Genomic DNA, 12,063 nt, shown 5'->3' on the forward strand with positions numbered 1-12,063 from the left:
ACTACTCACTTTTACAGAAGGGCATGGTTCCACTCCAGTATCCTTGTATTTGTCCTGGTTTCACTTGGCAGGTTCGCTCGTTTGAGCCCGTCATGTTATACCCATCATCGCATTTGAAACGACAGATTGAGCCATACGTATGGTTACATGGACCCACGGCTTGACCGTTGATTATACTGGATGGATGTGAATAGCAACGTAGAACTGGTACAAGTCACAGGATTAGAACATGTTGGGCAACAGTTTGTGTGACAAATGTGCACTACTGGGTTTGTATTTGTTTGTATTGCCATTTTGTATCGAAAATGATGTCAAATGAAACCCACTGATTATCCATTCCGAAGTTTAGGGGGGGAAAGCGCGTCGAGTTGGCATTGCAGTGCATTTTGGGGCTGTTGCGAGGGACGAAATAGACGCCATCTTGCAAATAGGTTTCTTAAAATAGCCCCATAATGCACTGCAATGACAACTCGACCCAGTTTCTTCCTTAACCTCGGAATGGCTAATTATTTGTTTCTTTAGATATCCTTAATTTTCCTGGCCTGTGCAGAATCCGAATGTTCATCAACTGCAAGTTTTTCATAGAAATCTTTCTTGTTGACAATGGTGGTCAGTTTGACCACTGTACGTTAGGAGCAGATAATGAGATTCAATGAATTTTATCAATTCATTGAAAACCAGCAACACATCAAGTAAAATATGAGAATACATAATTCGTTGATGTCAAGGGCTTTACCAACACACAAAAGCTAAGCAATATTATATACTATTTGTATATATTTTTTACTTACTTTTCACATAAACGAAGAATCGACAAACCGCGAAGTTTCCAGATGAGTCTGCAGCTGTGATTATAATTTGATGCCGTCCAGCGGTGTATACCATTTTCGCGCCATCTACTTTAATGGTCGGCACCTCGCCTGAATTGTCTGTAGCTTCCATCGTTGGCAAGGATACGCGAGCTGAGTTCTGGTTCTTCTCCGCAAATACATCAATGTTGTAAGGACACCGCTTTGTGAACCTTGGTCGCTCCACGTCTGAAATACACAAGGTAAAACTAAAACTCTATCCTTATCATAATCTTTCCTTACATATTGAGCTTGCAAAAACAAACTCATTTGACTTGAAAATTCAAGCGAAAAATATATGTCTACGGTACTATTCAATGGTAAAGATATTTCCAACACGTGGCTGCTATGTTGGTTAACATAACAAAAGAAAACATTCAAATCTTTCAAGTCAACCAGCATGCATATGGCGGCCATAAAGTCAAGTTCAACCCAAAAATAGACTGTTATTACAAAGCTATACTCTCTCTTATCTTTATTTTTATTTTCATATCCCAGCAGTCTTGCAGAGAGTAGTGTGTAAACTACAAACACACACAAAAGTTTTAAAACCAAACAGGTATGTGACGTCGCATGTACCCAAAAATACGTAAACTTTTGCAATGGGTTCGTACCTTGGCAGGAGACATTGCTGTTGTCATTCCATTCACCCTTTGCGAGGCAAGTCCTGATATTTGATCCTGATAGTCGATAGCCATCGTCACAAAGGAATTGACACGTGACTCTAAATCCTGGGTCGTTTTCACATTGATCATCTGGGACAACTTTGCCATGAGGTGGGGATTTAAGGCTTGGGCAAGTTATAGCTGTAAAGAATTGGGGGAAAATGGCTTTCATTCCCATATAAAAATAATATTTGGCTCAGCGATTGGCGATAATGCACCCCAATGGCTATAGTCATGTGATCTTATCCCGCTCTTTTTGATGGCTAACCATAGTCTGAAGAAGTTTCACAACGAAAAATCGAGAGCCGACAAATAAGTGTTTTCTTTTTAGATTGCAAATGTAACAGTATAATGAGTACCGCGTCTTTTATGGCTAACCTTTGCAACCTAGAGGTGTTCCAGTCCATTTGCCATTTTCCATGCAAGTTCGACTGCTGGATCCACTCACGGCTTCGAATCCCATGTTGCAATAGAAAAGACACTTTTCTCCAAACGTGTGCTGTAAACAACCTGTCTTGAAACCATTCTCGGGGTAGTCCAAAATGGGACACGTGATCACTGGAATGAGGTAAGGGAGAGAAAAAATAAACAATGCAGATAGGAAGAGATTAGGAAAGGGTGAGCAGTAGGATTGATGCATAGATCGGATGTGACTGGAATGGATTGAATTTGACTGGAATGGATTGGATGTGACTGAGATGGATTGGATGTGACTGAGATGCATGGATGTGACTGAAATGGATTGGATGTAACTGGAATGGATTGGTTGTGACTGAGGTGGATTGGATGTGACTAAGAGGGATGTGACTAAGATGGATTGGATATGACTGAGATGGATTGGATGTCACTGAGATGCATGGATGTGACTGAAATGGATTGGATGTAACTGGAATGGATTGGTTGTGACTGAGATGGATTGGATGTGACTGAGATGGATTAGATGTGACTGAGATAGTTAATATTAAGGAGACCATTTTTATTTCAGCCAAGAATGTTTCCACTAAAATGCTATTCTTTTTCTTTACAGTGTTTTGAGACAAACCTTCACAGTATGTATGGTTGCCGCTCCAGTACCCTGATGTTCCATCTTCCTTCTTTTCGCACGTTCTTCTTGAGGATCCACTCAGGGTATATCCCTTGTTACAACGGAAAATACATTCTGACCCATAGATGTTCTCATTAGAGCATTCCATTGAGCCTCGGAGTGGTGCAAGGAGCTGCGCACACGTGATCACTATGGGAATAAAGAAAAAGTCAAGGTATTTAAAACAGTTATATTATTATCGAGAAAAACGACATGAAAGTAGGATATACGTCAGAGTATAACTGAATGAGAATGGATTGTGTACTGATAAATTCGACAGAAAATTTGGGGGGAAGTAACGAACAATTTAGCTCTGTCACTAGACCTCGTTTGTAACGGTCCGTTTTCAATATGAAATAAGAATAAGGAAGAAAGAGCTTTTGAGTTACCAGTAGAGGTTTTGACTAAGGACTGGTAATGGGTTACGAAATTCATTCAGGTAATTGATGGCCAAGCAATGATATGCAACAGTTTTAGTTCCTGCATTCTGATTGGCTGTATTTTCTATGTTGTAAGACAAAAAGTGATACACATCGTGAAGATCCACAATATTCAAAGAGTAAGAAAAACAGTCATTCACTTACATTTAACGTTAACTTGGAACATACATCTGGCAGAATTACCAGCCTTATCTCTTGCTTCGTACCGAACGGTGTGGTATCCTTCGTTGAACTCATCTCCTGGATTCTTTCCAATGTGTGTGACCACTGGTTCCTCATCAGAGTTGTCTTTTGCTAACGGGCAGTCCCACATCACTTTAGTTGATCTCTTAGCTCGTTTAGCAACTTTTTCGATATCAGAAGGACAAGTGGCACCAAAAGATGGCATTGAAATATCTAACGCAAAGATATGGTTATGGTTATTCTTTAGGAAACTCTCGCAACAATTTTGGTATCAGAAGGACAAGTGGCACCAAAAGATGGCATTGAAATATCTAACACAAAGATATGGTTATGGTTATACTCTTGGAAACTCTCGCAACAATTTTGGTATCAGAAGGACAAGTGGCACCAAAAGATGGCATTGAAATATCTAACAGAAAGATATGGTCATGGTTATTCTTTAGGAAACACTCGCAACAACTTTGGTATCAGAAGGACAAGTGGCACAAAAAGATGGCATTGAAATATCTAACACAAGATATGGTTATGGTTATACTCTTGGAAACTCTAGCAACAATTTTGGTATCAGAAGGACACGTGGCACCAAAAGATGGCATTGAAATATCTAACACAAGATATGGTTATGGTTATACTCTTGGAAACTCTCGCAACAATTGTGGTATCAGAAGGACAAGTGGCACCAAAAGATGGCATTGAAATATCTAACACAAAGATATGGTCATGGTTATTCTTTAGGAAACTCTCGCAACAATTTTGGTATCAGAAGGACAAGTGGCACAAAAAGATGGCATTGCAATATCTAACACAAGATATGGTTATGGTTATGCTTTAGGAAATTCACAGTACGATCGTGCCCTGCCATAATGGTACCGTGTCCTTTTACATTGGCTGAGCAGTGGTTTCATGCGCTGTGATTGGTTCAAAGGATGTCAAAATTTCCTATCATGGTTATTTACGAGAACAATTAGCTTGATGAAACATAAATCACTTCTCTAACTATAGCATATAGTATATATTGGCTACAAGTTTATACTACCTCTACAAAATGGATTTGCATTCGGTGACCATTCTCCATTCCCAGAACACTTCTTTGCATCGGGGCCTGCCAGTAAGTAACCGTGCTTACATTCGTATTGACACTCGTCTTGATACACTGATTCATTGGTAACGAAGGTCTTGTTTGACACATAAAGTCCCTCAGATGGCTCAGGCAGAGTGTGACATCTCACAACTAGAAGTTGTCAAAAACACAATAGAATACACTTAAGCTAGAGGCTGAAACGTATTAGAAGTTGCTAGGAAAGTAGGCTAACCAATAGATAAGCAAAATTCTCAGATTTCTCAGTGAGCGCCTCCTTGTTGACTGGATTAAGTCAAGAAAATAATGGTATCGTTTGCGGTCTCAGGCACGTATTTAATGTCGAATAATCCATTCTTAGTGCAATTTCAGAAAATTTATTCTTACTTTCACACTTCAAATCTTCACCACTCCACAAACCATCTTTTTTGCACATTCTAGTCTTGGAGCCAGAGATAGCTACATATCCAGGCCCGCATTCAAACTTGCAAATGGTTTTGTAAGGAGGATTGTCGTCAAAACATCCGGGTATTACTTCCTTTTCCACGTGCTCCGGAACAGGAGGTGCATTACACGTGATCTCTATAAAACGAAAAATAGAAGCCAAGAGTAAAACCAACCAACAAACCAAATGAACAAACGACGACGGAATGAAAATGTAATGGAAAAGAAGTATAGCATGCCCAGTTTTCATATGACTGTGAAAAGCTCGCGTCACCAACGTGGTCATGACAGCGCAAGGCATACGCCAGTACCATAACATTGCGCAAGAAAGTACCCTCCATCCAATCAAATACCCAAAACCCGGCATGAACATGGAGCGCATACGGTTACGACAATGTCACGGCACTGTCTGAGTACGCAAGACCAATCACATTGCGCAAGAAATTACTCTCCATGCAATCAAATACGCAAAACAAGGCATGAACGTGGCGCGCATACGGTCACGTCAATGTCACGGCACTGTCTAAGTACGCCAGACCAATCACATTGCGCAAAAAAATTCGCACGAAAAAGATCTGACAATAAAAATCCTAGAAAACATCGCGGTGGCCGCAAGGCACGCATACGGCAACGAGCTTTTCGCAGTCATATAAAAAAACTGCTGTAAAAGACAGCATAACACAGACAGGCAAGTACTTACGGCGACATTTCGTTTCTACTCCCGTCCATCTAGTGGTGATGGCACCGGTCTGTTTTCTTCCAACGATTCTTTTTGGTCTCGACGCATCAACTTCTGATGACGCGTTGACTCTTACTGGTCTTGTAGAATTTGGTTCTACCGACTTTGTTTTAGATGTATTTCCTTGAGCTTCTGTAGATATTGACACACCGACTGCCGAGGATGTCGTTGAGTTGAGCAGAGTAGTGTTGCTGCCAGCCTCTAATGTTGTGTTGATCTCTATTTCTTTAGTCGTGTCATCTGTCCATCTTATCGTATCGAACTGCCCTTCTATTATACATTCTCTTTCTGCAGATCCTGTCATATTGTAGCCTTCATCGCATTCAAAAATGCACTTGGAACCCACCAGATTTGAGCATCCTTCGCCTAATGTTTTACCATGCAGTGGGCTTCTTATGGTAGGACATCGTCTGACTGCATGGTGTGAGAAATAGAATAGGTAATGGTTGTTTAGTCATGATGATGATTCGGGACTGATGTTCATTTGAAAACTAACCTTTGACGATGACGGTAAAGCTACATTTTGCAGTATTTCCAGCTCTATCTCTCGCGATGTACGTTATGAAATGGTGTCCTTCTTTGAAATTGTAATCAGTGGAACTGGATGGGATGATTTGTGGGGTGACAGTCATTTCTGGGACTTTGCCATCGTTATCTTTAGCTTCAATTGGTTTCCAAGATACTGTTGCAGTACTCTTCATCTTGTCAGCATAAACAACGGTTTGCTTGGTAGGGCAGCTCGTGAAAACAGGTTTTTGAATATCTTAAAGATATGGAAAAATCAATTTTAAGAAACATAATGGCTGTGCGTTCTGGATGTTTAGCTACACACTGATACAAGTTTAACGCGGACCGTTTTCTATTTCTTCAAGAGATTGGGCTGCCTGTGCTATTATCAACACTGAAATGCATACCGTTCTTGCGGACATTGAAGCCCTTATAAATTCAAGCCCTTGATAGACGGTTGTATTTCTAATTCGTTCATCAGGAAATTTTTGGTGGAAGCCAGCAAGAAAGACTGACAGGATTACACTTATTTACTAAAAACTAAACAAGGTTGATTAACCGGTGAGTGTCCTTATTACCTTTACAAACTATCTTGTTTCCATTGGTCCAGTATCCATTGCACTTTGTTTTGTCGTTAGACAGTCCATACATATCATATGGGGCGTATCCCTCGTTACACGTCACGGTGCATGTGGTACCTATTCTCGGATTGGCGGTACATTCTGCAGGGCTGACTCTACCGTGTTCCGGGGGGTTCATACTTCTACAAGTTATGACTGTAAAGCGATAAAGGTATTATGATAATATTAGTTTGAAAGGCAATAATCTTATGAAAATTGTGATGGTGGCATGTATGGAGAAGGTTAGTCTATAGAAGGTAAAAGATGAGGAAAAGCAAACGAGAAAGAGAGGAATAAAAAATAAAAATCACTTTTATTTAAGTGTCTAGTCGTTCTAGCGCCTTCGCACTAATTGGGGACACTTTTCACTCACACGCACTACCACTACATTTAATATTCTATCCACACAACGCTCAACTCACATGTTGATTTTTATGGAGAGAGGAAACCGGAGAACCCGGAGAAAACCCTCGTAGCATAGGAGAGAACAACACATCAAACAAACTCAATTCACATGTGGCGACCGCAGGGCTCGAACCAGCGACCCGACCCGTTGGACTCACAGCGGTGAAAGACGACACGTTAGCCGCGAACGCCACCCATGCTACCCATTATGAAGAAGGAGAAAAAGAAGAAGAAGAAGAAGAAGAAGAAGAAGAAGAGGAAGAGGAAGAAGAAGAGAAAAGAAGAAAAGAATAAGAAATAAAGAAAAGAAACAGAGAAAAAAAAAAAGAAGAAAAAATAAGTCTCCACTCTCCCTACACAAAAGACATCCCCTCAAAAAAAGATAATCCTAATCAGACTCCCTAGAACAGCGAAGCCCACCTCCTCCTCTCCCGCATAAACTACCTATTCTGCTAAGGTAAGGTGTCACTGCAATCATTTATCATAATGTTACACAATGATGCAGTGATGATGAAGGACAAAATTATAAAAAGATGGAAGAAAAAGACTAGACTAGAGTACAAGAACAGGCAACATTACCTTTACACTGTGGAGACGCACTTGGTATCCAGTTACTAGTGGACCCACAAGTAGCAGAACTGTGTCCAATCAGCTTATAGCCTTTATTACACGTCACACGACACCTCGTACCCATATTGACCCTCCTCCCATCGCCACAACCGATCTTTCTGCCGTTTTGCGGTGTTGCCCAGTGTGATGTGGAGCATGTAATTCCTGTAGAGAAAGATCATACAGATTCTGTCATTGTTGTTAAACAATCTTATCAGAATGGGAGCATTTTTAGGGAGGAGAGCTATGGGGGGAGGGGGAGGGAGGGTGGAGAGCGCGGTTAGAAGACCTCCTTTTGAAAAATAATCTAACGTTACAGTACTTGTTACTTGACGTGAAGTAAAGCAGTCCTTTTCATAACGTTTTCAAATTTGTTGCTGCTGTGAGGAACATATCTTTGACTCCTAGTCTCCATCAAAAGTTTAAAATGCCCTCTTTCTCTACTTCCAGCCATTCCGCTTTGCCTCCGATATGACATCATGATCATGATAATTTTTTTGACAGTTAATAACATTTGCACATTTGTCATTCGTTATCCATAAATGTTATGACCAATTTTGACCAACAATTGAAGTCATATCTTGGTAAATGAAAATACCACGCTAAACCATCGGAAATTCGTTTTTGCTACTAAAAAAAAAACACGCAAAAGTTTGAAACAAACACGGTTTCGAGCGCGCACCGGCTGCGTAACTTTATGACGTAATCTATTCGTATGTTCTTTTATTTACCACGGTCTAGACAAATCAAAATCAAAACTAAGCGAGAAAATGTTCATTTGTGGTAAAATTGTTAGATTCACTTACTAATGCATTGACTGCCTTTTCTTCTGTATCCACCATAGCAGCTACAAGTGTGTCCACCTCGGTAGTTGGAGCATTTGTGTTGACAGCCACCATTCCCACACGAACACTCGTTACAATCCAGGTATCGCACCTGTTTGAGTCCTCCTGGGCATTGACTTCCACCAAAAGCTGGTGTAGGGTTGTTGCAGTGTCTTTCCTGTCTGTGAAGCCCCTTACAACACGAAGGTTTCGATGGATGCCAACCACCCCATCCCCCATGCCCTTTATGGAAATATCAGAGGTTAGTATGGAAAGTCCTATAGCACAGTTAGTATTTTTTGCTCTTTCATGTATTCCAAATTTGTGGTGTTGCATGGAGGAACGATTGTTTGTTGGTTCTCTTCTGTATTTAGGGAGCCCGTGTATCCAAAGCAGTTTTTGAAAGGGGCCCTACGTTATCCGGTTTTTCTCCTACTGAAAAGGTTATTTCTGAAATATGTTATTTTTGATTCAGTAAGTGGATGAAGAGGCACTTTACTGAGATGCCACTCTTAAATTCCATTCGATTTAATTGTATTGGATGTGACTGAGAGGGATGGGATGTGACTGAGATGGATTGGATGTGACTGAGATGGATTGGATGTGACTGAGATGGATTGGATGTGACTGGGATGGATTGGATGTGACTGGGGTGGATTGGATGTGACTGGGATGGATTGGATGTGACTGGGATGGATTGGATGTGACTGGGATGGATTGGATGTGACTGAGATGGATTGGATGTGACTGAGATGGATTGGATGTGACTGAGATGGATTGGATGTGACTGAGATGGATTGGATGTGACTGAGATGGATTGGATGTGACTGAGATGGATTGGATGTGACTGAGATGGATGGATGTGACTGAGATGGATTGGATGTGACTGAGATGGATTGGTTGTGACTGAGATGGATGGGATGTGACTGAGATGGATTGGATGTGACTGAGATGGATTGGATGTGACTGAGATGGATTGGATGTGACTGAGATGGATTGGATGTGATTGGGATGGATGGGATGTGACTGAGATGGATTGGATGTGACTGAGATGGATTGGATGTGACTGAGATGGATTGGATGTGATTGGGATGGATGGGATGTGACTGAGATGGATTGGATGTGACTGAGATGGATGGGATGTGACTGAGATGGATTGGATGTGACTGAGATGGATTGGATGTGACTGAGATGGATTGGATGTGATTGGGATGGATGGGATGTGACTGAGATGGATTGGATGTGACTGAGATGGATTGGATGTGACTGAGATGGATTGGATGTGACTGAGATGGATTGGATGTGACTGAGATGGATTGGATGTGACTGGGATGGATTGGATGTGACTGGGATGGATTGGATGTGACTGAGATGGATTTGATGTGACTGAGATGGATGGGATGTGACTGAGATGGATGGATGTGACTGAGATGGATGGGATGTGACTGAGATGGATTGGATGTGACTGAGATGGATTGGTTGTGACTGAGATGGATTGAATATGACTGAGATGGATTGGATGTAACTGAGATGGATTGGTTGTGACTGGGATGGATTGGATGTGACTGAGATGGATTGGATGTGACTGAGATGGATTAGATTGGACTGAGATGGATTAGATGTGACTGAGATGAAATTCTGCTGTGCTTAATCACTTAAGATAACCACTGTGCTATATTTTGATCTTCCCAAACGATGACTGATATCCAATAGTTGTTTGGATAAAAATTATAATCAGATTGGTCAACGACCTTGCTCATGCCCCTTCTGGTACTGCTTTCGATTGGCTCATTTCTTTTACTTTTTTTTGATTGGTTCATTTCTTTAACTATTTTTGATTGGCTGACCTTTAGATTTTGGCGTTAAGCTGCTTGTTATCATCATGCAAAATGAGTAACAATTGAATCCTGACAATGTATTTCCGGATTATTCTGTAGATCGTTTATCGCACAAAAATAAAACACTTAAAAACTTATTCCGGTAATACTGAAGCTCTTAAGAAAACCAAATATGAACGTACTAGTTCAAAACTTGCAGAAAGTGTCGCAAAACATGCTTGACCTCTTAGCACGCTGATAATTAGATGATTTAAGCGGAGCAAGAATCTATTGATCATTTAGGTTTGGCATTTAAAGTTTCATAAAGCAACGCAATAACTAACCACTTATAGCTTCTTAGTTGCTGTTGTTACTGTTGTTGTCGCTGTTGTCTCAAAGCAGGTTTAGTTTCTCTTCCCCAATCTTCTTGCAAATCATTTTTATTGGCTTCTTCTTTATATATGTACTTTTTTTCGTACAGTATTCCATTGCGTTGCTTTTGCAAAGATAAGGACGGGACCCATGCATCTGCGCATGCTTTCATTTTTACTGCGCAATAGGCTAGGTCTGCTATAAAAAATATACTCGGCGTCTACAAAATACGCAAGTAAAAAATTGAGCAAAGCAGTTTTCTTTTCCCTATCGTTAAGCAAACAATTTGGTAGTACGTTGGTAAAGTTAATTTTACGGCAAAGGCACAGGCGAAAAACCTTTGAGAGTGTATCTATGTTACACAAATAAAACTATTCCATTATGTCGGTATTTGGTTTACGAGACAAACTTGTGAACTTACAGCAAAGAAACGTTTAAATCATAACTTGCATTATTTTGGCAGTGAGTAGGGTCTTATATGAAATGATTAAACGTTTTATAAATGTTGGAGTGAATCGTGAAATTTTGAAGTAAAAATAAGTTAGAATAACTTTCTCTTCAAAAAGACAAAAAGACTGATGAACGAGCATGCATTTAAACTTGTTAATCTTATTAGTTTCTCCTTCTATTCACTGTATTTTTGTTCGTTTCTTCAGAAATGGCTCCTAGCTTTCACGCACATATCGATAAAATCTTTCGCAATAGAAATTGCTGGTACTTACTTTTCGGAGGTGGTGCTCTACGCCTTCGACAGCAAGAATCCCCAAGAGCGACAAGCAAGAACAAGACAAGAAAAAGTAAAGTTGCTCGAATCATGGCTGAATAGAAATGACTGGCTGAAAACTCCTGATGTTGGACAAAAGAGCATCAGTCGAAGCTCCACAAGTGCCTTGGAAGTTCGACGGTACGTGTTTTTAATTATTGACCTCTTGTAACCTATATATTGACTTCCTTATTATCTTTTTAATTAAGACGAGGTCTATATAGCGTTGAACTTGGCAATATAAGATTTCTTAGATAATAATCTTGATTCTATTGTAGATTTATAATTTGATATTTTTATCGCTGTGGTAGTTGAATTCATCGACAGGACATCAGCCTAACGGCCACCCTTTTCGCGATGAAAAAATAAAGGTCCGCCGGTTTTGATCTCACCGATAAACCACCAAGTAAAAATAAATCAGCTTCATTGAGACAGAAAGAAAAAGAGGATGAAAGAAAGAACGAAAGAAACGAAGGAAGGAAAGAAAGGAAAGGAAGAAAAGAGAATTGGAAAAAGAAGTGGTCAAGGAAGAAAGGAAGAAAAGAAGAAGGGGAAATGAAAGTAATGGAAGGGAAAAACAACAAAAAAGAAAACTGAATGGAAGCAAAAAAGCAAGCTAGGAGTTTGAATAGAGCTCCTTGGCTCTGACGTAATGTTTTCCCATT

At 40.2% G+C, this 12,063-nt stretch overlaps 1 protein-coding gene across 1 annotated transcript in view; it reads right to left on the reverse strand.

Annotated features, from left to right (window-relative positions):
* Positions 1 to 11,540, reverse strand: part of LOC116305052 (uncharacterized) — a 35,089-nt gene extending 23,549 nt beyond the window's left edge. The window contains exons 1-14 of the mRNA XM_089028662.1: positions 11,358 to 11,540; positions 8,429 to 8,689; positions 7,593 to 7,787; positions 6,567 to 6,764; positions 5,978 to 6,244; positions 5,443 to 5,895; positions 4,686 to 4,880; positions 4,257 to 4,451; positions 3,182 to 3,433; positions 2,556 to 2,747; positions 1,892 to 2,071; positions 1,463 to 1,654; positions 792 to 1,037; positions 10 to 204 (exon numbers count right to left, since the gene is read on the reverse strand). Of these exons, the coding sequence (XP_088884788.1) occupies positions 10 to 204; positions 792 to 1,037; positions 1,463 to 1,654; positions 1,892 to 2,071; positions 2,556 to 2,747; positions 3,182 to 3,433; positions 4,257 to 4,451; positions 4,686 to 4,880; positions 5,443 to 5,895; positions 5,978 to 6,244; positions 6,567 to 6,764; positions 7,593 to 7,787; positions 8,429 to 8,689; positions 11,358 to 11,451 (3,115 nt within the window). The 5' untranslated portion in view covers positions 11,452 to 11,540. The remainder of the gene's footprint in view (positions 1 to 9; positions 205 to 791; positions 1,038 to 1,462; positions 1,655 to 1,891; positions 2,072 to 2,555; positions 2,748 to 3,181; positions 3,434 to 4,256; positions 4,452 to 4,685; positions 4,881 to 5,442; positions 5,896 to 5,977; positions 6,245 to 6,566; positions 6,765 to 7,592; positions 7,788 to 8,428; positions 8,690 to 11,357) is intronic.
* Between the last annotated feature and the right edge of the window lie 523 nt (positions 11,541 to 12,063).

This window comes from Actinia tenebrosa, unplaced genomic scaffold, assembly GCF_029948245.1.
Source record: "Actinia tenebrosa isolate PJP-AT-01 unplaced genomic scaffold, QUT_ActTen_1.0 PGA_scaffold13__45_contigs__length_12533684, whole genome shotgun sequence".
In the NCBI taxonomy this organism is placed as follows: domain Eukaryota; kingdom Metazoa; phylum Cnidaria; class Anthozoa; order Actiniaria; family Actiniidae; genus Actinia; species Actinia tenebrosa.